Source organism: Oryza brachyantha, chromosome 10 (assembly GCF_000231095.2).
Source record: "Oryza brachyantha chromosome 10, ObraRS2, whole genome shotgun sequence".
Taxonomy (NCBI): domain Eukaryota; kingdom Viridiplantae; phylum Streptophyta; class Magnoliopsida; order Poales; family Poaceae; genus Oryza; species Oryza brachyantha.
This window is the reverse complement of record NC_023172.2, coordinates 10,357,216-10,382,676: the sequence shown is the minus strand read 5'-3', so window position 1 is coordinate 10,382,676 and position 25,461 is coordinate 10,357,216. Positions and strand designations below refer to the sequence as shown.

The following is a 25,461-nucleotide window of genomic DNA, read 5'->3' as shown; positions in this document are numbered from 1 at the left end:
CACAGGCAAGCAAATTAGCACAGCATAAATTCAGCACAGGAAATGGATCAGGCAGCAGCTTCTCGCTCTCGCTCCCGTATCCTCACTGAAATCGACCCACACAGCGAATGGATTCGTGGGGATGAGTTCGACACGCTCATCCTCGACGTTACAGGTATATATGCGTCTATTTTCTGTATTTTGGAACGAAGATGGTAGTATTTTGTGTTCATTTGGGATAAAATAGGTATGGTGGTCAAACTATTTTTGCCGCTAAGAACTGATGTTAGATATGCATATGCCTATTGTTGTTGCAGGATTCAGCAAGGACCATCTGAAGGTCCAGGTGGAGCCGTCGGGGAGCCTCAGGATCAGCGGCGAGCGCGCCGTCAATGGCGGCGCCGGCGGCCAGCATTGGCTCGGTTTCCTCAAGCGGTTCGACCTCCCTCCCGGCGCCGCCGCGCGCGATGCGACGGCGATCAAGGTCCAGCTGGACAAGGGCGTCCTCTACGTCCAGGTGCCTCACACCATCGCTGCCGCCACCGGTAGTCCCGGCGAGCGGCGGCGGCGGCGGCGCATGGCTGAGCCGGACGAGGACGAGCTGCAGGAGGAAGAAACCGGCGGTGGCGCCGCCGCCGCTGGATGGAGCGCCGGTGGCCGCGCCGTGGCCAGGCGGGACGGGCACCCGGCGCGGCAGCTCGCCAGGGCGCTGAGCAAGCACCGGCAGGCCGTCCTCAACGTCGTGATCGCCGTCGTCCTCCTCTGGCTCGTCGCGTTCTCCGGCATCAAGCCGAGCAGTGGCCTGACCAAGAACAAGTGATGCAACCGCGTCACCTGTGTGCAACCGCAAATACTACATCGCTGCTCCATAATAACAAGATATACGTACATTCGTGTGTGGATGAGGATACAATGGAATAAAATCGCTGTAAATAAACAGGATTGAGAGCTTCAGATGCTCCGAATATCGAATTATTTGTGTCGACGATGCGTAAGCTGAACTTTCATGACCACTGCTACTAGGCAGAGTGACGTCGCAAATCACTGGTGGTACATAGGAACTAGAGATGTGGGCTAATGATAATATTGTACAAGATTCAAAGACGACTGTAATTAACTGCCCCCCGACAAACATTGGCAAACAGTGCCGACAAAGATGGATCCTCCCCTGTTGTACTATCTTATGGCTCCAAGTAGATTTGCACCACCAAGCTTAGCACCAGTTAATTGCTGTTCAAAGGAATCATGGATTAGATTTTAGAAAATAATCTTATACTACTGAAACAATTAAACCTATGATTCCACATCAGGTAAATGCATAGTTGCATGGTCTAAAAATAGGGAGAAGAAGGCACAGAATTATGGAGGTTGTGCATTTTTATCCCATAGATGACTTTCCAGTTCTTTCATATATGAGACAGAAATAGAGAACTGGCTGCCATTAAGTGGAGTGATAGGAAGTAGGACATACAGTTTCACGCAAATCAACTTCCCGCAGGTAGGCTCGTTGAAGATTTGCACCTTGCAAGTTTGAACCAGACAATTTAGCTCCCTGAAAAGGATACTTGTTTAGAATTATCTCCATCTAAATGGGATTGTTCAAGCATTATAACTTCAAATGACTCAATACAAAGGTAGTTGGATATTGTCAAATCTTACTGAAAGAACTATTCTAGATGAGTAGCAATAAGGATATCTTCTCAAATGTATCATAAATGTTCAAAGTATGATTCACCTTCAGATTGGCTCCTTCAAGGTTAGCTCCTGTCAAATTGGCACCTGTAAGGTCTGCACTCTGAAAATCCATGTAAATTGAACAGGTAGTATTAAAGTTGATCCATGGGAACTGAACAACATTCAACTTGCTATAATATATGTATTGTAAGTAATAGTACGTTCACGGGAAAAAAATTGTGAAGTGGAACAGCAGGAAAAAGTACCAATATGATGCTATACAAATGACCACCATAGGTCAATTATGCAAGATGATATAATATTAGAACTAGAGAACAAAACAAAGACTAGATATCGTAAATAGAGAACTTCTTTTTTTTGGTGGGGTGAGGCCGGGGGACCTTCAAATTCATCATTACCCAAAAAAAGGCCTCCTATATTGTACAGAAATTGGCCGCAGCAAGCTTGCAAATGGTAGTTAATAGTACAGAATTTCAGTTAGCACGTCGGAGTACATGCACATCATGGAGTATTTTATCAAACCTGCAGATGTGCTGAACGAAGATCCGTTTCAATGAAGCTACACTTTATCAAGCATGCATCTGCAGAATAGGTTCAAGAGTATATCACAACTACCGATTAGCTTACACATTATAGAGAAAAAGAATACCACCATGCAGATTACAAACAGAATAATCTGTGATCAAGTAAAATGTGAAAAGAAAAAGGTCAAGTACCTTGTAGGTTTGCACTTTGAAGGTTGGCTCTGTCCAAATTAGACCCTTGAAGATTTGCTCCTACAAACTCACACCTACAATTTCATATTGTGTAATTGCTAACAGTACCTCCAGGGTCCAAAATAAAATTACCTAAAGCAGAAGAAAAACAGGGGAAAGGCGACTTTCAAATCTTCTTACTCACGCAAATTAGCATTATGAAATGAAGAACGAGAAGCCTGAACCTCCTGCACAGAAGACATAGGTGTTTCACTACCTAAGTAGCATTCCGCACGAGAGCTTTACATAAAAGTAATTCACTTATTATTAGCATTTCTCAGTTGAAGTAAATGTACAATAGGTAATTCATCTATTATAAGAACTTCGGAGATGAAGAATTATCACAAGGTCATTAAACAGATATCTAGCCTACTGTAGAATATATTACTTAGTTTGATACCAGAATCACAGTACACGTTCCATACCCCAAATTTAGCTTTGTGAAGTTTTGCAAATGAAAATTTTGTCTCCTCAATACACCCGCAGCTGAAATCAACTTCTGATAAGTCCTGCAGAAAATAGGGAAAACAAAGCACATCCAAACAAGTTCACCACAGGTTATCAAGAAGCATTTGAGTAACAAGATATGGCAAACTACTCAGTGAACCTTCCCAGGAGCTTACAAGCTTGGACAGGTCAAGGCCAGAAAGATTCACGCCTCTGAACCGTACTTTATCAGCCTGGATACACTTGATCACATCCTTGCGAGTCAGCTCGGCCTCCGAAGAGCTTTCTAGCCTATCATCCTCAATTCTTTCGTGTATGCAATCGATCAATCCCTAGAAGATCAGAACAGGCCAAAACAAAATCAATTAGGGTCAAAACCACCACCAAGCAGAGAGCACGATGCATTGCTCGTTTACAGGAAGCCGGTAATATTCCGCCTCTCGCAGCAACTGCCGGTACTCGGCGTCAGCGAGCGTGGGGACGGCGCCGTCCCTGAGCCAGTTGAGCACGTGCCGGAACAGCTCCCCGTCGCGGTCCACGAACACGGCCCCCTCCTGCAACGAACGCGACCGCGCGCGCGCACACACACACACAAGCACGCACACCAGCTCAATCACGCGGCGAAATCGAATTCAACCCAGCAGGGAAAGTGCCGAAGCGGCGGGTACGTACGGTGGTGGTGGGGAGGCCGTGCGCCCCGCCGGAGTGCATGGCCACGGAGGCGAGGAGCGACCCGGGCTCCCGCTGCGTGAGCGTGTCCGCCGTCGTCTCGTACATGCTACCCCCTGCACCCCTCCAACACAGGGAATCGCCCGGCCGCCGCCGCGTGACGGTGCGGCGAGGCGTCCAGCTAATCATTTTGGAGCGAATCGAACAGAGACGAGAAGATGGGGAGAAGGGGGGAGGGGGAGGGGGAGGCGGGACCTATGTTGAGGAGGATCGGCGGCTGCATGGCGGAGTGGCGGCGCGATCCGGATCTCGCCTCGCCGGGCCGCGAGGGGAGGGGGAACGGACGGACGGGCAGTTGGCGGCGCCGTCGTCCGAGACGAGGGAGGCAGCTGCGACCAGGGAGCGCGACAGTACAGCAGCACAGCACACGCACGCACGCTTGCCTATGGAACTTTGGGGATTTACGGGGAATTTAACTGTTTGCCACGGATAGGAATGGCACCTCTCTAAATATCTTTATAATAGCACTTACATATTTGTTATTGGAGAAATAAATTTTTCTAATATTTTGTCACATTGCACTCGTGGCATGCCAACTCGCATTGCCAGTGTGGATGAGGGCGTGAAATGTTCGTTTTACCTTTTGTGGGCCCCACAAGGCGGTGGCTCATATCTTTTTCTCACGGGCGATGAGGTGGGCGGCTAGGGAGAGAAAATTGGACATTATGCCACTCCCAAATCTCAATAGTTGGTTTCACCAAAATGCCACTCCGTGGAATTGTACATTTAAAATGTCACTCTGAATTATTGCACAACATTTGTTTCGCCATTTTCTCCAATTCAGCTATTTTTAGTGGTTTTTATCACTCGGATGGACAATAATGCCCCTTGGCTGATGAAGAGAGGTCTTCCTGTCGGCCACCTCCTCCCGTCGCATCTTCCTCTGCACGCTGGCCTTCTCCATCGGATGCCTCCTCTTCGGCCTCCCCGAGTTCCTCGCTGCCACGCTCTCAATCTCCTGGGCTCCCTCTAACGCTCGCATGGCCGCTAAGAGGCGGCGTCCATTGCCTAGACTTCTCCCGCCCGCTCCTCGTCTCCGCCGCGTGGGACCGGTGACAACTGGTACGATGTCGACTGTGATGACTCCACCTGACATGTCATCGGCCTCTCCATCTTCCTAGATGCCAACCTCACGGGCACCATCCTCGACGCCGTCGTCAACCTCACCCACCTCTGCACCCTCGTCTGGTGCTACTTCTCCGGCCCATCCTGCCGGCGCTCGCCGGCTGTCTAGGCTTCCATGCTCATCATCTCCTGGGCCGCCGTCTCCGTCTCCGTCGCGTGGGACCGGTGGCCCGGGGATGCCGCGGACACTAGGGCGAGTGCCGTCGATCTCCCAGCATCCTGTTGCCGGAGCCAAGCCACGGCATCTATGTCCCTAAACGGAGAATAATCTTGAGATCGGAGGAAAGAAGATGACAGAGCGGCAACCGATGCCTCTTCATCACCAGGGGCATTATCGTCCGTACAAGTAGGAAAAACCAATGAAAGTGAATGGAATGGAGAAAATGGCAAAACAAATGGTGTGTAACGATTTCGAGTGGCATTTTAAATATGCAATTCCACGGAGTGGGAGTGGCATTTCGGAGAAACCAGCAATTGGAAGTGACATAATGTCCAATTTCTCGGGAGGAGAGAGGGGTGGGCGCCGCCAGCGGCCTGGGAGGCGAGGCCGGGCAAGGAGGTGGCGCCGGCGGGCGCGGCTTGGGGAGGACGGTGGCCGGACCGGGCGGAGGTGCGACGGCCAGGGGCGAGCTGGGCAGCGGGCAAGCGTGCGCAGCCGAGGCGTGCAGCCAAGTCACGCGCAGCGCGCCGTCGGGAGGAGGACGCCAAGAAGCGCGTCGAGGCCACCACCCGCAAGGCCGAGAACCGCCGTCTCGCCGATGCCGAGGCTGCCTCCGCAGCCGCCGCGCCGTCCAAGACCACCGCCCGCAAGGCCTCTCGTGTCGGCGCCCCCGCCAACACCAACAGGGACGATTCCATCATCGAGGTGAGGTCGGTCGACGAGGCCTCCACCTCGTCGCTTCCGCCTTCTTCTTATTCGTCGATGCGGAACTCATCGTCGACGCCTCGGCACCGTCTACCGCTATCACCCCACCGGCGACGACGACGCCGCCGATGCCGAGGAGGGATCATCCCTGACGACTACGGCTGGCGGTGCCGGGCACACATGCACCTTCCTCCGCGACGCGAACGGCTGCACCGGGGAGCAGCAGAGCATGGACGCCATGGCTTAAGACGACAACAAGAACACGACGGCGTACTCCTAGCTCGACGGTGCAACACCAACATAACAGCAACATCACCTCCTTGCCCGGCCTCGCCTCCCAATGTCGACACCTCTTTCCCCCGGCGCGCGCGCCTGCTGCCGGCCTTGCCGCAGCCCAGGCCACCGGCTGCGCCCACCCCTCCCCAGCCGGCCGCCCCGTCGCATGTGAGAAAGAGATATGAGCCACTGTCTTGTGGGCCCCAAAGGGTAAAACGGACATTTCACGCTCTCATCCACGCTGACAGCTTGAGTTGGCATGTCACGTATGGAATGGTGGTAAAATATTAGAAATGTTTATCTCCGTGCCAAATAGTTAAATTTTCCAGAAAACGAAGCCGAAGGGGAAAGAGAAACTAGACCTGATCCCTCACCGTCGGTGGGCCCCTCTCCGCCGCCGCCGCCGACGACGACGCCCATCCCGGCCTCCAGCGCGCGCCTGCCGCCGACCGCCTCTTGTTCCTCCGCCAGGCTGTTGGCCACCTCCTCCTCTCCGGCGGCGGCGCCGGGGGAGGCTCGGGCCCCCTGCATGGCTGCATCGCCCTGGCCACCTCTTGCCCCCTCTGCCTTATTCCGAAACCCTAGATACATTGAACCTGGCTGGAACTAACAGAGGAACGGGAAGATCTTGGCGTTCGCGGTTCCTCTTCGCTCGCGTTAGCGTTGGCGAATTCAGAACAAAAATTAAGTTTACTAACAGAAGTTGGGAGAATGCAAATCCATTGCCGAACAAAAATTCTCTCTTTCTTCGAGTCTAAAGACAAGAACTGAGATAACTACAAGAATCACAGAAAATCTCTCTCCCCAATTTTGCTACACAGAATCGGGACGAATTCAAGAATCTCAAAACTATCTCCAGTTTAATACCAAGAACTCCTACCAAGAACTGGAACAAATGAAAGAATATATCCCTAAAGAAAGAAAAGAAACATGGCACAAAACCCCCAAGTGACCGCCTTGTTCGTCGGCGTGGACGTCGGGAGGCGGCGGCGGCGGCCGTCTTCCTGCAAGAAGCTGGTGTTTGTCGTGGCTCTTTCTGATCTCAGGGTTGGGGCGGAGGCGGTGGCCGCGGCGGTCGTCGTCGGAGAAGCCAGCGCCGCCCATCAGCACGTACTCAAGCATCCTCGAGAGGGACCTCGACGCGGAGAGCCTCCAAGGGCGGCGGTGGCGGCGGTGGGGGCACGGCAATGGAGAGGATGAGCTCCACGTTCACCGCAACGGCATCGCCGACGAGCTGGGGCGCCAACTCCTCGTGCTGCTCGTCCTCGACCGGCCTCATGTCCGTTCGGGGACTCACGGGCTTGGGGACGGGCGTAGCAACTCCGCTGACGTTGATAACGAGGGGCCCTCCACGCCCCTCCGTTCCGCCACCGGGCTCCGCCGGGATGGTGGATGGTGGGAGCCGGGCGCCGCCCCTGCCCACGCCCCGGCCTGGCCATACAGACGGCGTGATGGGCTGCATATCGTCGCAGCACAGGGGGGGGGGGGGTGGGGGGAGGTTGGTGAGGAGGAGGACGACGGGGAGGGAGAGAGGAGGAGGCGAGGGAAGACGACGACGGCGAGGCCGGGAGGCGGCGGGAATGCGAGAATTGAAACGACGTAGCCGTTATTGTACCCAATCATAAGCTGCCACGCAACCGACATTGGTTGCGGGGCCCATATGTCATAGACGGCGCCGTCTGAGCCCGCATCGGCTCGCCGGGCGAAAGCGCCGCGCCGGAAGCGTCCACGCTGACCTGTGGCCGCGCGCCGACGTGGCCGCGTCGGCTCGTGCACGCCACGCCACACGGCGCGGCGCGGCTACTGCGCTGGTGCTCTGGAGCTAGCTCGTGGCCAAACTGATTGGAAGCGAACACTAGAAAAGAAAGCAGGGCAGGCAGCTCAGCTCAGCTGCTGCCAGGGGAGGGACATCACTTCCATTCATTCAATGCGACATGGATGAAACATACGAAGCACCAGTTCGTCTTCGTCGTCGCTACCACAGGGAAGAAGCCAAGCGAAGACGACGGCGCGCGCCGGCGGCGCGCCGTGCGTGCCTGCGCCGTGTCCGCTCATGGCTTGACGCTGTACCTGACGTAGATGCCGAAGCTAAGCAGGGCGAGCAGCACGCCGAACAGGGTGGTCGCGAGCTTCCTCCGCTCCTGGAGGAGCGACCGGTACCAGCGGCGCTGCTCCACTGATGATCCGGCGGCCGTCTTCGCCGGCGGCATGGTGACGCGGACGACGCCGTTGTCGAACCTCGCGAGGATGCCCTTCACGTCGTCGCAGCCGTCGGGCAGCTGGAACTCCAGCCGGAAGCGGCTCCACCGCTCGGCGGGGCACTCGCCGCTCACCACCAGCCTCCGGCGGCTGTGGACCACCTGCACCTTGATGTGCTCCTTCTTGTACCCTGCAAACAATGGAACAACGCGTCACAAGCTTGCTCCTTAATTCACCGTCAAGCACGACGTGTTTAATACTTTAATTACCACCAACAAAGATTTTTTTTCCTGCGAGAACATAAGTGGCGTATAGAACGTGCTTCCTTGTATTTTAATGGGACAATTGCAAGTTTGCTACAAAACTACCACTAGAAAATTACAAAAATATCACTGTAATTGTCAATTCAGTGGTATCCTTGTAATTTAGAAAAAAACGAATGATAAATTTGCAAAAGCTATTTTTTAATAGATGACATGACTTTTAACGTGCATTTTATTATTAGCTTGTTAAGAAAACCTTAAGTAATTATCATTTACATTTATTTTTGTTAGGATTGTATTTACTTATATTTTCATATATTTGTATAAAAGCTTTAAATAAAACGAATGTTCAAGTTAACGGGATCATCTATTAATATATAAAAGGGTACTTTTTTTCTAAATAAAACGAATGTTCAAGTTAACGGCATCATCTATTAATATATAAAAGGGTACTTTTTTTTCTTCGAAGGGTGTAATATCCCCTTGTTTGTTTGTTTATAAGTTTTAAATGCCAATCAAATTGTTAAAAAAAATTACAATAGTGGTATAGGACTATTAGTTCTCTATCATCCTGCCAAAAATCAATTTGAAATTTGATCCACACAAAAGGAAGTAAAAAATTACTACATCCTGAGATAAAAACAAGTAGGAGTACACAAATTTGTTACTTTGGTTTCAACTTGTCAGAATCAAATTTAAACCTGTTCGGTCATGGAATGATATATCATAGTTCGTTTCAAAAAAATTGTAACCATTTTGCTGACACGCAGAAAATAATTGAATTCCTCTAAGGAGAAGAAAGACTTTCCCTATAACGAATGTTTTGAAAAAAAAAATTATCACAACTCCTTATCTCCGTTCTAAAATATAAATCCCTTATATTCTATAACGGAGGACGAAGAACAGCTAATCAAAAGTACATGTATGTAATACCCCAAGCGGGTAAGACTACTCATGAAAAACTGGAGACGGGGGAATGAAAGGCGTTGCCTTTGCCGGAGAGATCGACGGAGAGGGTGTGCGCCGGTGTCTCACGGACCATCCTGTACGGCGGCGTGAAGTCCTCGTACGTGCGGCCGCCGGCGGCGGCGGCGGCGTCCATGTCTTCTGCCGGAGCTGTTGCTGCTCGACTCACTCTCTTCCAAGACCGATCGAGGAATTCGCTATGCAACAGTAGCGTCGGCTATACCTGAGGAATCTGCAATGCATAGGTCGAAGGCTACACATATATACACATGTAAGTAACATGACGGGAGTTGCCGTGGACCGGAGGCTGGCTGTCTGAGATGGAAGAATCCATTTGGTAGGGAAGGAATTTTTGCAGGCTGGGGAATGGAGAGGTTGTGTCTTGTGTGGGCAAGGCAAATGGGAGAGGGAGATGCCTTACCTTGCGTCCATCTCCTCGGGGTTAAGCATCCGGCGTTGCAGGCTTGCTGCTGCAGCCACCTCATGCGAGCTTGCAAGCGTATGCATATATGCACACAGCACACGATCGTTGCATACTTGCAATCTCGTTTTCATGTGCCCCTGGACATCCCCAGACGAGGAGTCTGCGTGAAGCGTATCTGCGTATGTACCAAGGGACAGAGTTGCCTCACCAGTCAACACCCATTCACCCAATACCAGGGTTTGCAGTTTCGGTAAATACTTTTTGTACCAGGGAATAAATGATCATTTCGAGATTTTTTTTAAAAAAAATACCGCTACCGGATCGCACCTACAGAACTGAAATGCCCAGAATTTCGGGAATTTCGTTCCAAAATTGTAAACTCTGCCCAAGACCCCACCCCAAGTCAGGACCTCCCAAGCATTCCCTCCATCCCCAAAAAAAAAAGGCTTCATTTTTCTATACGAATTTAGATAACTACATGTAGAAAAGTGGGCTCTTCGTGGCACAAGAGAAAGGCGCCATGGGCTCCTCAGCAAGTCCAATGGAAACACTGACGGTAACTTTGCGCCGGGGGGGGGGGGGGGGGGGGGGGGGGGGGGATAATCATCTAAAATTGAATAACTGGACAACAAGAGCCTAAAAAGAAGTACAGCTGAACCATTCAGTGCTTGGGGGAAGGAGAACTAATCTGCCTGCTATCTGCTATTCTGCTGTACTAAAGCATCTCACCGAGCTCAACGATCTACCCAGTGGACAGAGCAAACAATGAAGCTGGTAGCCTCTCCGGGTGAATGCTGGGAGACGACTGGATCTTCCATGCGTTTGCTTTGTTCCAACAAATCCATCTGCCGCTGCTGTATTCATCTCGGAAGTAGATTCATGACGTTCATTCTTGAAAATGATGTGAGATCTGACAAGAGAACTCTGCTGATCCAAATCACGGCAAGATGAATAGCTAGGCATGAACTAGCTAATGGCTGCACCTGAGCAGCTGACACGACAAAACATTTCGATCATTCTGAATGACTGAACAATCATGGACGGGTTCTTGGACTGATCACCATTGATACTTGGCAGCAAGGAGGACTTCTTCATAGAGCTTAGCAGCATTGTCCCAACTTAGATCTTGCATCATCCCTCTCTTCTGGAGTCCCTCCCAACTAGACTTGTAGTTCCTGTATGTGTTCAAGCAGTGCCCTAGTGCATCAATCATTCTGTTTGCTTCGGCCTTTTCAAAAGTCCAACCAAGTCCGGACTCCTCATAGGGATTATAGTGCTCCACGGTGTCCCGAAGACCACCGACTGCATGGACTACAGGGACAGTCCCATACATCATGGCATAGAGCTGATTCAATCCACATGGCTCAAACCTTGATGGCATCAATAATATATCAGCCCCTGCTGTCATTCGATGAGCTAATCTGACAGAAAAACCAACCCATCCCCTAACTCTATCATAATGTTGGCTCTCCAGCCTCCTCAGTGTATCTTCAAGGTCTTGCCGTCCAGTACCCAACATTATTAATTGTACATCTTGGCCAGCAATCCATGGCATTGCTTCTGCTATAAGGTCTACACCTTTTTGATGGTCTAGTCGTCCAATGAAAGCAATGACGGGAGCATCGCCACGAACGGGGAGACCAAGTTCCTTTTGTAGTGCTGCCTTGCATTGTTGTTTACCTGTTTGAACTGTTTCTAGAGAATAGTTGGTGTACCCATCAGATTTTAGGTGGATATCATACCTAGGATTCCAATCAGTTGTATCAATACCATTTACAATGCCCTGGAATTTCCAATCGCTTTCATTAATGATCCCATGAAGCCCCCAACCACCTTCAGCTGTTTTGAGCTCCCATGAATAACCATGGCTAACAGTAAGCAAACGGTCGGCAGCTTTAATACCAGCCGCAAATATATTTAGATGATCACCTCCAAATGGATCATAATGTTTGAAATGATCCATGTAATGAGCTGGCAAATCAAGATAACTAAAGTCGTCCAATGGGCCACGACCCTGAAAAGTGAAATTAATAAACTTAATATCAACAAAATAACAGGTACCTTGAAGCAAACAAGCACATAGTTTCAGTACAGGCACCATTAGATTGCTCAACAGAAAGCAGAAGACAACAAAACAGAAGCTGTAATCTATCTATAAATTGAAAGTTTGAAACATGCCAGACTTCTACAAAACTATCTATTTAGTGTTGTATTGTGTCCATTGTTTGCATGATATATCTATTTAGTTTTTCAGATACCCAACGTTATGGTGCATGAATTATGATGAATCTGAAATCTCCAATGCTCAACTAAAAAGGTTTACTTTTGTGGAAAGGATAAGTTAAACACTAAAAATGAATCTAGATATAAGTTCATGAGACATGTATCTGACCCCAAGGACTAAAAATGGACTATATGATCCTTTAAATTGGTCTATTCATTATATAGATGCTTAACTTTCCATGAACTGCCAGAAATAATTCATTAATTACAAGAATAGTAAGTGATTCAATGGGGCAACACAAACACATATCACACATGAAAGTTAAAGATCAACAAGAAAAACAAATACCTGATGTGCTATATTGTGTATCACAAGAACAGAACGGGCATATATCATGAAACCATTGTCACGATAGTACGCCTTCAAGTAAACAGGCAGTAGTGCAGTATGCCAATCATTTGCAATGAACACAAGATTTCCATCTCCGTAGCAGAAGCCACCACAAGGAACATACCATGGAACCTAAGCAAGGTAACGATATGTATCAAAAGCATATAAGGAAGATAGAACAGCATAACATTTTAGTGGTACTTTAATTTAAAATATCCCCTTCAATAAAATATCAAGCTGCTCGAACAGATCAATAAGCAAAGGCAAACCCATCTTGCTTTTGTGCATAAAAAATGTAAGCCAAGGCACCAGATTACATCCTGGGGAATAATGAAAGATAGAGCCTAAACAATAAAGAAGATTTTCAGCCTATAACTCCCTAAGACCCAGCCATGGCTTCAATTCTATTGCAACAGCTCGTTGAATGTGAAACCAGACATGTGATGTAGATGGGGACGTGAGGATTCGCCACTCCCAAATAGTGGCAACTGATGATTTACATTGGAGTGTTTTTGCATGGTGTGGCACATGTTATACTTGACATATGAGCAATTATTTACCTCTATAGCCGCTTTGCACAACAAAACCATTCGTTTTAAGATGTCCTGCAGAGAAAATTAAAATCTTAGCTTTAAGCATAAACAACTTAAGAAGGCAAGAAAGATAGATCACTGACTACTACATGGTACTACATAACAAAATTTTTCATCTCAATTTTTCTTATTGCCAAACATGCAATGAATTGGTAAATTGCAAGAATAATCCATTACTTACTGTTCGGTCTCCACCATAAATGTCATTCTCGACATGGTGGAAGATAGGATTGTCAATGAAAACATAATCCACACCGTCTATGTATGCATGATAATAATTTACCTCCATATCCTGCACAAAGTAAATAGCCTCAAAAGAGAATATAGTGAATATATTAAAAGTTGTCACGACATGACTAGAGAAATACCTGCCCTGCGACCTGGTATCTCCTTGGCTCTCCTATCTGTTGAGGTTCTGCATAATTTTCATACATTGGCACTACCACCTATAAAATATGCACACCCATTGCAAGTTACTACTCAAGTAAAGAAAGCAATGCCATCTTTCCTATTCAAGCACCAAAATAAATGTAACAACCAAAATATTAGTTTATAGTGCCAATTAGGCGAAATTATTGTTGTGTGCAGAAGCAACACATACAAGAGATCAACCTAAGGACTCTGAAAAGGTGCCAATTTGCATCACAGTACTTAAAAAACTACAATATTTCCTCTTCCTACAAGTAAATACTTGCATTGCATCACTCAGTTTCAACTATTTATCTACGCAAGATGTTCTCCCAAAATAAAGTGTTTTAGGTTAGAACTATGGATGTAGAACCAGAGTTATTTCAAGCCCAGGAAACTACTCTGTATTTACAATTACTATACAGAAAGCCCCAATACAAAGGTGTACCGCTCAGCATTTAGGTCTTTTAATTTCTAGTATATGTGCCTGTTCGCCAACATGTTGTGTCGTGAAATTTGCCTGTATATTTTCACGCCAATTCATGTAATGGGGAATATGGGGAGTTCTGCTGACATCCCAATTCTTCCAATGCATCCACTCTTTCTGTAGCGACTCCATTCTATATGACAAGGTTGTACAACAATTTTTCCACAGCTGATTACTTGCGAGTTTCTTACCTACTGAGGTTTGTTACTCCTATCAAGTCAAACTAAGTAACTGTTCAACTTTATGTAGCTATTGAACTTCTTTGTAAATTCAAATGCCATCTGATGCTGCTTGTACCACAAGTTGACTTGTAGAACTTATTAAATGTGAGTAGCTTACTGAGTCCATCCAAAAACATTAATACGAGAAGGCTTATTTGAAAAATACCATGACACGGTGACCTCTCCTGGCCAAAGCCTTTGGCAAAGCTCCAGCAACATCTCCAAGTCCACCTGCAGGAGATTGATAGATGTCAGAGCCTCAGAGGAGGGGTGGGGGCGAATGAAAGTGAGCGATGTATTTATACTTGAGACCATGCACTGCAGTGTTCTACTATATAAAAATAGATTTGCATTGCAGCCCCCAAAAAAGGTGGACAAGCACATGCCTCCACCACTGCCTCCCTTCGTCCCACATACAAAGGTCACCCTCTCATCAGCTACAGTAATTGGGTCACTTATCCCAGTCCCTAAATTTATATCGACAATTTTCCATTCACCATCCTTTATCAACTAGAAAGCTAGTAGATGGACCTCGAGTTTGGGTAATTGAGTTAAATTTAGAGCTGTTCATGGCAAACCAACCTGACCTGGTTAGGCTCATGCTTGCCTAGGCCAACATTGTGGTGAACTCAAGACTATTGTTGGCATGTGGGTCCAGCTCATGCGCAAAAAAGGCCACTAAAATCAATATAATCAATAAAATGATACTCCTAACATAAATAAAACCGGAACTTCTGTTCTTTTGGGGGCTTCAGGCATGGAACTATCAGTCAAATCGAGCTCTAGAATGGCTTTCCAAGGCCAAGGCAGTATATTCCTGGGGGTTTATGGGTGTATCTAGTTAAAACAATTGATTAGCCTGTGACTATGTAATGTATAGCATGAATTGTTTTTTTTAAAAAAAAAGGCAGAAGAAGTGCACTTCATTTCATTAAGAGGAAGAGAAATAATTATAAAGAGAGGGATCCAAAATAACCCCAAAAAGCAAACCAAGGACTAGCCAACTATAGGCAAAGACCTACTAAGGAGTTCATGGAGTGCTTTGGCTAACTATAGCCAACTATTGCATGAATTGTTCTAATAGCAAATAGCAGGTGCAATATGCTCAGTAATATTTGCAAATAGCCGGTGCATATGCTTCAAGTCTTGGAAAATCAATTCAAGAGAAATATTACTTTGACCTATATACTCCATGTTTTTTATATGGCACCGTTGGCTTTTATAGTTACGTTTGACCATTCGTCTTATTCAAAAAAATTATAGAATTATTAATTATTTTGTTATAATTTGATTTATTATTATAGAAACTTTAAGTATGACTTATAATTTTGCATATTTGAACAATTTTTTTAATAAGACGAACGGTCAAACGTAGATCCAAAAGTCAGCGGCGTCATATAAAAAACATGGAGGGAGTAGTTTTCATGGACATCGATGCATTTTTACTTATTAGATCAGTTTTTGGGATATTGACTAGTTGACACATTGCATGAAAATTCATGATATAAGACATAGCATGAAAGCTCTTCGACAACATGCAGAAATGACTCTATCTACATCTATGTCCTCCCCAACACCCAAGTAAAACCCATAGAATCCCAATCTTTCAATCGTCGGACTGTGACTCAAGTGTGAAGCTTCAGGTCATAGGTCAAAGTTGTCAATTGTGACCTATCTGAATGGAACAAATATTTCCTTCTGCTATCAAGAAATGAAAAGGCCTACTGAGCATTAGACCATGAGTCCATGACTGATCAAAATCAATGCATGAATACATAGAAACTACATTCACCACTTCCTTTATCTAAAAATTAAAAAGAAACTACATACATTTGTCACTAGAAACTTAATGTGCTGACAGTGTGGAGATGTAGTTTTATCTAACAATAACTTTTATGTTATGGAATCATCAAGGTGTGAAAAAAACTGAAAATTAGAATAGAACGCAAATAACCTACAGTAAGCAACCCAGAACATTTTGTATAGGAACACAAACAATATCCTTAAATTAAATCAACTGGCACAGCAAATGTAACCATGTAATATTGTATTTGGATGTTAGCCCACACACCCTCCAGTCCGCCAACTTACAGGTACTAGGTTAAATAAGCGATGCCCTTTCAAGGAATTGAAACACTTAGAAGGTATGCAGCTATTATGAACTCACCTGTTTTCGACCAAGGAGCACACTCCGCTGCTATCAATATGATATTTAAAAGGTCTACAACAGATGAAGCAGATGGATCAGCACTTGTGCCCTCAGCGACTGACTGCCCCATATCACTTATTTGATTTAGTTGTGCCACATAATCCTGAGCTGAAGCACCTTCAGATTGATCTGGATGCCTATCAAGGTACATCTGTACGCCATAGCCAAACTCATCATCACCTGGAACTTCATCCAGATGAGAAAAATACCTATCACTTTGACCGAATGGATCTTGCTCATTGTAAATAGAACTGTCCTCTATAATTGAAGTGAGCTTCTTCCTTTCCGATGTTGATATCTGAATAAGTTGGCCACATATCATAATTCAAAGCGATCATATTTCAGTAAACAATAGAGGAGGAGGAGCAGAACTCTTTCATATAGTAAATAGTAATGTTTCAATGTGAACTGCCAGAAACATGCATAAATGTAAATGCAAAATTATCATAAGAAAAAAGTTGCAGTTCAAGGTCTTTCACAAGTTGCCTTTTTCATCACCTTATGTATTAACTTTAATACATTACCAACTCTGTATTCAGTAACATTTCATATTCAGAAAGAATATATGAAAGGACACATTGTGTGGTACACTCCGTACATCGGCCCTTCAGCAGGATACATAACTAATTGCTTCAATGCAACATGGTGCAAAGCACCTCACTGTTGGTGTTAACAGAGCCTCCATCGCCATTATGAACCTTGTTCTCAGATTTGCAACCCATCTCATGCTGATATACACTGTAAAATCCAACACTGGTATGTTTTTTAGATAATGGAGACTAAAAGGTTTGTCAGCTCAACAGTGGAAGGAAATGCCCTAACAGCGTGTATGTGGGTAAAGTCTGACTAGCACGATCACTTTCCTGTACAAGAGAGCTTATAGGTGATCCAATACCAATATTGTTCAAAGTAATCTTATGTTTTTCAAATGCTTTATTCTATGTGCCTGCACCCAAAAATTGTGTACATATATGAAAGGAGGTCACAAACCACACAAACAAACGATACAACCTATTTAGTTCCATCAATAGATGTGGATTTGTGGCAACCTGCTAAATCATTACTTTAAATAGACAGTTTATTTTAAGATTGAGAGACACATTTGTTCCAGCAACAACTTATAGAACAGATACCTTCTCGAGTAGATTCCGGTGGATCTCCAGCACCTCTTTGCTCTTGCGGATGACGGCACGAAGCTTCTCGTTGGTAACATTGATTTCATCATCGTTGCCGTCACCAACTTGATCCCCTGTGTTGCTGACCATTACAGCAGCGAATAAACACCTGTCTGACCTTGGTTTGGTCAAACCTGGGAACACTACCGGCGACTCATAACCAACACTCCCGTGGGAGCTTGCCTAGAGGAATCAAACAGACGTTGTATAAGCCCACAGAAATCTGCAACATGCTCGCTGGTGTGACTCGATCTGAGTTGCAATAAGTGGCAAACCTAGGATTTCCAGGATGATTGTACAGGTAAACAAAATAATACTCCTGATGGCTCACCATGGACGACAGCCATTGCAGTGCTGCTCGGCAGCTGGTGCGTGCGGCTGCCAACTGGGCCTCCACACGCCCCCGCTCCAACCTGCTTCGCCTCGGCACTGGCCAAGCCTGTGCAGCAAACATGAGTACAATATTCAGAATTTTTTTTCTAAAATTCTGACCTAGGGCATGATTTCAACTGCGCATTAGAGAGTGAGGATGCAAAGCAATTAGATCAACAATTAAGATAAACGTCTTATGCTTGATATTTCGCAAGTGCTGGTTCTCATTCTAGGCTGACGGACCTCCAAATCAACGACCATCCACTCGATTCGAGAGGAAGAGAGTGATACAGTGAGCACTGAGAAGTGCGCGCGCGAGAGTGGAAAGGTACGAGAGAGACAAGGGAGGCTTGGGGCGGGGTGGGGGTGGGGGGATGGAGCTCACAGGGCGAGGCGCGGCCGTAATAGGCCGGCGGAGGGGGACGCCTCCGGGAGCCGAGCAGCTGCGGCATCCGGGGGAGTAGCAGGATCCCGCGGGGGCGAGGAGGGAGGAGGCGGCCGCCGCCGCCATTGGAGCTCACTCCTGGTTCCACTCCTCCGCTGGCCACCACCGTAGCACACGCCAACCCTCTCCCTCTCCTCTCCCACTGCGGCGGCGGCGGCGGCGATCCGAATTTGTGGGCGAGGGTGGGACTGGGAGTGGAGGAGAAGAAGGTGGTCGACTCCACTCGACCTCGCGAGGAGGACTCCCGTTGAGTTTACACGTTTTGATTTGGGTGGGTTTTTTCCTTTTTTTTCTATCTATTTGCTCTTCTCTCTTCTTTTTTGTTTTTTACCTTTTCTTTTCGGGATGCGGGGTGCAAAGCCAAGTTGCTGGTGGCCACGAGGGGGGCTTGCTGAGGTGGAAGGTGTAGCGGCAACGTGTGGCGCGTGTTCGCCTTGCACTGTTGCACCTGGGAGCACCTGGTGCCAGGTTTGCACCTTTCCTTGTCCTGTTTTCCCCTGCCTTCCCCCTTTCTTTTCCTTTTTTGGCCCTCTCTGTGATGATTGGGTTGCTGTGGAGCTGGATTGGATGGGCTGCGGTTCATGTTTGAGATGAGATCATCTGCTGTTCACTGAAACGTGGTCTACTCCTTTGTCCTATAAAAAATTAATTTTTTGATTGGTGTGTCAAACATTTAATTATCCGTCTTATTTAAAAAATATTTAAATTTTTAAAAGAATTAGTCACACATAAAGTACTATTTATGTTTTATCATCTAATAAAAATAAAATTATTAATCGTAAAATTTTTTTAAATAAGACGAAGAGTTAAACATTATATCTAAAAACTGAAAAGTTGATTTGTTTTGGAACAGAATTGGTTTTCAGTGGAGAGCTAACATTGAGCTGCACCAAATGATCAATCGGACGAGGGCTTCTTTTGGTAGAAAAGGCTTTATGGAAATTGTGTCAATTGCGTGGTGGAATATTTTTTTTTGAGGCCGCGTGCTGGAATATTTGGAAACAGAGAAATGCTCTTATCTTTAGAAACACTCCAGTTTTGGTGGATAATTGGCTCATATGCTTCAAGCAAGAAACCTGCATCTCTGCAGGATGAAAGATCTCCTCAAATATTTTGTTGCTTCCTGGTTACAAACTTTATAATTTTTGTCGGTGTAAACTTGCTCTGTAATTACTATTACTATTCTATTAAAATTAAACTAGTAGGTAAAACCTGGTAGTATTTGCACTTAAAAAAAACATATCAGTGAATAGTACTACCTGTAGAAGATCACAATACTTTAGAATCATGTTACAAGTTTTAGAGTTTACTCTCCAGTTTGAAAGTCTTGTATCCAATTGCCAGAGAAATGGAGAGTGGAAATGGAGCATGCGCTTGAATTCGGTTTTTCTTATTTGTGCAAACTACAATGACACTGTGAATTGCAACCGAGAAATGAACAACGAGTAATAGTCAGTTGGCAGCTACATTAATCGTGTCAGAGAGAAAAAATTCAGTGGGTGGTTTGAAATGTCAAATGGGTAGAACGACGAGGACGGAGGGAACCAATGGTAGATTGGGTGGTACTATGAATTGAGATATTGTCCCAAAACGAAAAGGTTGATATTGACAACCAAAGCTCATCGATGAGGTTGGGTGATCATCTATTAGGTTATAAAACGACAGCGAGATCAAGACCCAATAAGAAAGAGGGGCTAAGCAGTGTCCTCCAATGCAGCATGGTGGAGGTCTAAGAGCAAGTATAATAGCAGGCTATAAACTGGCTAAATGCTTATGTGGAGAAGAGAGGAGATGAGAGAGTGTAAGCGGGCTGTAAGCTTGTAGTCAGCTCGTGTACCAGAACCAAGAAACTCTGTGAGAGTGATATGTGGGTCTTGCATTAATATGAAGAGTTAACTACTGTATGGATGGGCTAAAAGAAAGCTATCAGAAGTCCTATAGTCATCTTATTGGCTATATTATTAACCTTGCTCTTAAGTTGGAGACCGGTTCTTTCTTACTTATGCTCAAATATAGCATTTGATTGGTATCCAATTTCATCAACTAAATAGATTGCATGTTTGATGCTAGCATTTGTATGTAAAAATTAAGAGGTGTCTATGAAGGTTTAATCGATCAATTGGAAGAAGAGTGACTAAAATATTATGGACACTAGATAAAACATTATTTATGTTTACTAACATGCACATTATTTTCTTAAAACGGCTTTGTTTGATAAATCATAAAAAAAATAATAGATGGTATCATTTTGTAGGTTTCAGCGAGAACCACCCGGAGTGCCGCTAATGCTGAAAAATGGTGAGAACATTTTGTTCTGTTGTTGTTTTTTCTCTTTGACAGGGTGTTTTTTTTTGTTCAACTCTACTCTTTTTTTTTTTGTTGCTTAAAGGCTTCGTGTTAAATAAACTTCATAGATAGATGCCAAAAGCCCAAGATCTTATCTTTGGCAACAACACATGCTGGAAAATTAAGGAGTTGATGCCATCGCCAAGGGAATTTGTAGGTTGCAGCAAGAACAACCCGGACTGCCGCTATTGCTGATAAATGGCGACAACTCAACGGCTCCTGTTGTTGTTGTTTTTTTTTTCTTTTTGACAGGGTATTTTCGTTTTGGTGTGTTTTTTGCTCTGATCAAGAAGTGGGTGATGAAACGTGGCAACTTGCTCCTTTCCATTATTTGGAAGGGCAAAAGTTCAAACGCTTGAGATATTTTGTCAAGTTGCTTATGAATATGATTTGTGTTTGTGCATAAATGTGAAAAGGAGAGCCGTTGCACTCATATTTTGCCAAAAGGAAAAAGTACCGTTAGTTTGGGAAATGGATTTTGATCTCCTAAGAGGATCTTTTCTCGTATAAAATTTATAGAAAATTTAATACGATTCAGAATCAATTTACACATTGAGGAAAAAAAGAGAGAAATTTAGGTGTGAATAGGAAGTTTCATTCAACTCAAGGAATCCAAATACACAGTACTGTTCATTCATTTTGACTTGTCCTTTTTTATCTCTCGACAAGTAAGTTTGAGTTCAAACTTAAGATTTCGTGGAATGATATGCGTAAGTGTTGTCAATTTATGTAAGACTTCTTTTAACTATTTAGATGGCTCTTGAATAAACAAGATTACATCCCTGAAGGGATTAGATAGTTCGCTTTTGGTTTGGTCGCACTCACTGCATTTTCTTCTTCCAAGTTGAGAATGAATTTGTACAGGGAGTATCTTGCAGTTGGGACTAGAACTTCGTAACCTATTAATTTCGGAGTTTCATGTACATTCCCCATAGGCCCTATAATGTTCAAATCTACTACTATACTACGGTCGTGTTCGGCAGCCCCCACTGGATATTTTATAACTCTCGTTCTTTTTATGTATGCTTCCCGAACTATTAAATAATGTAAAAAATTTTCTATAAAAAAGTTGTTTTAAAAAATTATATTAATCTATTTTATATTTTTAAATAATTAATTAATCATGTACTACCCTCTCACCTCTACCAAACAGGGCCTGTATAGGTTTTCTTTCGACCTAAGGATTATTTCCGAGCTTGTGCAGATATACTTTCTGAACTAAGTAAACAAACATGCTAATCAGTACTTTCTCCATCTTCATTCATGTCATCGTTGATCATTACTATTTTAGCTTTTTCAATTAATAGTATTTAAATTATTTTGTTCATAATTAGTAAAAGTTATATTATTATAGATTTGTACGTCATATATTATCAATATAATATATTTTATATATACACAATATTTTTAAAAAAAAATGGTCAGTAAATTAACATATAAACAGTAACTATTGTCAATACTTATCATCTCACATGTGTAAGTAGATTTTCAATTTTATATCAGTTAATTTTATCATTTGACTATAAAATAACTATAAAAATCAGATAATATTTTATTATTTATAAAAAGACGCACACCCATATAACACAACCATTACAGGAGTATAATTGAGTTTTAGAAATAGTTGCATGAACGGTGTAGCAAAACACAGATCGCAAAGTTCATTATTCACGCCGCTTCAGCAAGAACAGCGCAGCTGAGACCCGCCGCGCCGCCATCTCTCCCATCTAAGCTGACCCTGACCCGCCGGATGTAATGGCGGCCCATTACTAGCTGCTCGTCCGTGGGCCGTCGTCGTCTTCGTCGTCGGGAGGCGGCTTGACGACCATGATCGGGCAGCTCGCCCGGTGCGCGCAGTAGTCGCTCACGCTGCCCAGGAACGCCCTGTGCACGACGCCAAGAAACGCAAAAGCGATCACTGACAACGAACAGGATATAGGGAGGAGACGAGATGCGATGTGTCTTGTCTCGTGTGTGTACCTCTGGATGGCGCCGAGGCCGCGGCTGCCGACGACGAGCAGCCCGGCGCCGGCGTCCTCGGCGACGCGGCACAGCGCCTCCCGGGGCTCCCCTTCCACCACCGCCGTCGCCGCGGCCACCCCTCGCTGCTCGCAGATCAGCCTCGCCCTATCGAGCAGGTTCCGCGCGTTCTCCGCCTGCGCCGCCCGCACCGCCTCCATCATCGACGCCGCGCCGTACACCGCCGACCCTGCTCGCGCGCGCCGTCGAGCACGTAAGCCTCAAGAACCCAGAGCAGAGCTAGCGCTAGCCACAGCGGCGGCGAGACCCACCCAACCAACGACTGACTAACTGACTGACCTGGGCCGACAGGGAACATGACGTGGTGGAGCGGCTCCATGGCGTGGACCAGCACCAGCTCCGGCCCCTCGCGTTCAGGCCGCGGCACCTGCTGCTCCAGCCCCTCCTCACCGTGGCCGTCGCCGCCGGCGGCGGGGAAGAAGAAGAGGTGGTCCAGCACCCAGGCCAGCGCGCGGTGGCTGCCCCGGCTGTCGTCCACCGCCACCAGCACCTTCATCTAGCAAGCCGCGAATTCTTTGGTTTCTTGGAGTGATCTCGCCGAGGTGATTGGAGTGGGGGCGCGACTGTGGATCGGGATCAGTTCCAAAGCCCGGCTATTTATGCTCACCGAAAGTCCGAAATTGGCATGCGTGCCGGCCGGTGGTGATGGAGATGGAGGCGATCGCTTTGGATGAGAACGTCGCGGAGGGGCCCCGGTGGCGTTCGTGCGAGCAGGAGATCGGGGCGGCAAGTGGCAAACCGGGCGGGCGCGCCGCCCTGGTTTCGCCAGCGGCGAGCCGCCACGCCGCGCGCTCGGCACGCGGTTTCGACCACGTCGCGGGCCTGTCTCTCACTGCTGCCACTAGGGCACACAGTGACAGCGCTTTTTGGTGGTAGCTGGAGATTGGCGGGTACTAGTAGCAGTGTAACGCCTTTTTAGTTCGTATAAAATTTTTGCAAAAACGTCGTATCAGACACACATTTAAATATTAAACGTAGTCTAATTACAAAACACATTTAAGATTCCGCCTGAAAACCGAGAGACGAATCTTTTGAGTCTAATGAATCCGTCATTAGCACATGTTGGTTACTGTAGCATTTATGGTTAATTACGTTATAATTAGGCTCAAAAGATACATCTCACGATTTCCTCTATAACTGTATAATAAATTTTAATGTTCATGTATATTTAATGCTTTATTTAGGTGTTTAAGGATTTGATGTGATATTTTTGGGAAAAAAATTTGGGAACTAAACATTGCCTAACACTGTCACGCCGGCGTGGATTCTAGAGGTGTTTTTTTTCTCCATGTCACATCGGAGGTTTAGATATTTATTATAAATATTAAACATAGACTAATTATAAAAGTAGTTATAAAATGAGAGCTAATTTGCGTGACAAATTTTTTAAGCCTAATTAATCTATAATTAAAACATGTTTACTGTAGCATCACATAGACTAATCATGGATTAATTTGTCTAGCGAATTAGTCCAAGATTATGGATGAGTTTTATTAATAGTCTATGTTTACTATTTATAATAAATATCAAAACATTCGATGAGACATTAGTCCCTTGTCCAGACACCCCCTAATGGGATGATCGTTTGATTTTTTTTCTTCGGCCAAGCGGTATATATATTCGTAAATAAAAAATAAATTATGAGTAAAAATTTATATATAATTAAAAAAATACAAAATCTACTTAAATTTAATATTAGAAATTTAAAAGTTTATAAGGATAAGTAGAAGTGAAAAGATGGGAGCGCAAACCGTTAAAAATTTTACATGTCTTTATCATATGCCATCTAAACAATTAAAATAACCTTTAAAATTAATAAAATAGGTTAATATAAGATACACCACTCTACAAACACGCCAACTCAAATATAACTTAGGTAATTTATAACATAAATAATACATTAAACTCTAAATAACATACATATATTTACACATATTTGATATTTCTGTTAATATTTGAACTAATATATCTAATATTAATCTATTCATCTATTTTTTAGATATTTTGGTAGCTATTTATATGCCATACTCCCAAGGGTTTTAGAACTGTTTCTCGATCACAGTTTCACGAGACAAAGTAGACGACGCGGGAACTAGTCTCACCTGATGCTGGTGTTTTCAGTGCTGCAAGATCAACAACCGTCGGTTGTTACTCACTCATGACCAATGTGGGGCAAGGTATTTCGTGCAATTTGACCAATGTGGGGCAAGGTATTTCGTGTAATTTTTAGGCCTGGTTTAGTTTCTAATTTTTTTAAAAAAATATCACATCGAATTTTTAGACACCTAAATAAAGCATTAAACATAGATAAACCAAAAAACTAATTGCACAGTTATGAAAGAAATATTGAGATGAATCTTTTGAGCCTAATTAGTCTATGATTATCCATAAGTGCTACAGTAACTAGCATGTGCTAATGACGGATTAATTAGGCTTAAAAGATTCGTCTCGTGGTTTTTAGGGTAGCTGTGAAATTCGTTTTTTCATTCGTGTCCGAAAATCCCTTTCGACATCCGATCAACCATTCGATGCGATGTTTTTGCCAAAAAATTTTGATAAATAAACACACCTTAGCAGAGCCTTTGAAGAACATTGTTTCTATAACACTCCATCCATTTCAGAATAGTTTTAACTCTACCAATTTATTCTCACAAAATTTTTTTGCGTGATTATTGCATTAGTGTCCGGGTAAGTAAGGGATGAGTTTATTAGAGTTTAAGGAAGTGTAGGACATGTTTATTGGAGTTCGAGAAAATGAATGACAATTTAATATTTTAGTTATGTATTGGTATGTGGTTAATTCTTTTGGGACATATGTTTTTTAAAAA

At 45.0% G+C, this 25,461-nt stretch overlaps 5 protein-coding genes across 7 annotated transcripts; 1 reads left to right on the top strand and 4 right to left on the bottom strand.

Moving 5' to 3' along the window:
* Nucleotides 1–817, top strand: LOC102720364 (22.0 kDa class IV heat shock protein-like). Its single transcript, XM_040527950.1, has 2 exons — nt 1–154; nt 297–817. The coding sequence occupies exons 1-2, from the start codon at nt 43–45 to the stop codon at nt 797–799; spliced, it is 615 nt and encodes a 204-aa protein (XP_040383884.1). The 5' UTR covers nt 1–42; the 3' UTR covers nt 800–817.
* A 66-nt stretch (nt 818–883) lies between these two features.
* LOC102720082 (FH protein interacting protein FIP2-like) lies at nt 884–3,991 on the bottom strand. 2 transcript variants are annotated; one of them, XM_040527948.1, is made up of 11 exons: nt 3,801–3,991; nt 3,549–3,661; nt 3,293–3,430; nt 3,053–3,208; nt 2,855–2,938; nt 2,571–2,617; nt 2,391–2,464; nt 2,197–2,255; nt 1,715–1,774; nt 1,451–1,531; nt 884–1,209 (listed from the first exon to the last, which is right to left on the bottom strand). In XM_040527948.1, exons 1-11 carry the CDS (start codon nt 3,826–3,828, stop codon nt 1,156–1,158), a joined length of 894 nt encoding a protein of 297 aa, XP_040383882.1. In that variant the 5' UTR covers nt 3,829–3,991; the 3' UTR covers nt 884–1,155. The 2 variants fall into 2 exon arrangements, with proteins under 2 accessions (XP_040383882.1, XP_040383883.1); XM_040527949.1 differs by lacking the exon at nt 3,293–3,430 and having other exon boundaries at nt 3,801–3,988.
* Nucleotides 3,992–7,777: 3,786 nt separating this feature from the next.
* LOC102719803 (inactive protein RESTRICTED TEV MOVEMENT 2-like) lies at nt 7,778–9,772 on the bottom strand. The gene is made up of 3 exons (XM_006662316.3): nt 9,721–9,772; nt 9,324–9,552; nt 7,778–8,260 (listed from the first exon to the last, which is right to left on the bottom strand). The coding sequence occupies exons 2-3, from the start codon at nt 9,433–9,435 to the stop codon at nt 7,923–7,925; spliced, it is 450 nt and encodes a 149-aa protein (XP_006662379.1). The 5' UTR covers nt 9,436–9,552; nt 9,721–9,772; the 3' UTR covers nt 7,778–7,922.
* Nucleotides 9,773–10,316: 544 nt separating this feature from the next.
* LOC102719522 (soluble starch synthase 2-1, chloroplastic/amyloplastic) lies at nt 10,317–18,549 on the bottom strand. 2 transcript variants are annotated; one of them, XM_006662315.3, is made up of 10 exons: nt 18,188–18,549; nt 17,762–17,869; nt 17,389–17,613; nt 16,214–16,553; nt 14,213–14,277; nt 13,299–13,376; nt 13,112–13,222; nt 12,898–12,942; nt 12,296–12,469; nt 10,317–11,737 (listed from the first exon to the last, which is right to left on the bottom strand). In XM_006662315.3, exons 1-10 carry the CDS (start codon nt 18,311–18,313, stop codon nt 10,781–10,783), a joined length of 2,229 nt encoding a protein of 742 aa, XP_006662378.2. In that variant the 5' UTR covers nt 18,314–18,549; the 3' UTR covers nt 10,317–10,780. The 2 variants fall into 2 exon arrangements, with proteins under 2 accessions (XP_006662378.2, XP_015697437.1); XM_015841951.2 differs by lacking the exon at nt 18,188–18,549 and having other exon boundaries at nt 17,706–17,788.
* A 3,572-nt stretch (nt 18,550–22,121) lies between these two features.
* On the bottom strand, nt 22,122–23,263 carry LOC102719239 (universal stress protein YxiE-like). Its single transcript, XM_040528440.1, has 3 exons — nt 22,913–23,263; nt 22,574–22,802; nt 22,122–22,477 (listed from the first exon to the last, which is right to left on the bottom strand). Exons 1-3 carry the CDS (start codon nt 23,127–23,129, stop codon nt 22,363–22,365), a joined length of 561 nt encoding a protein of 186 aa, XP_040384374.1. The 5' UTR covers nt 23,130–23,263; the 3' UTR covers nt 22,122–22,362.
* Nucleotides 23,264–25,461: the final 2,198 nt, after the last annotated feature.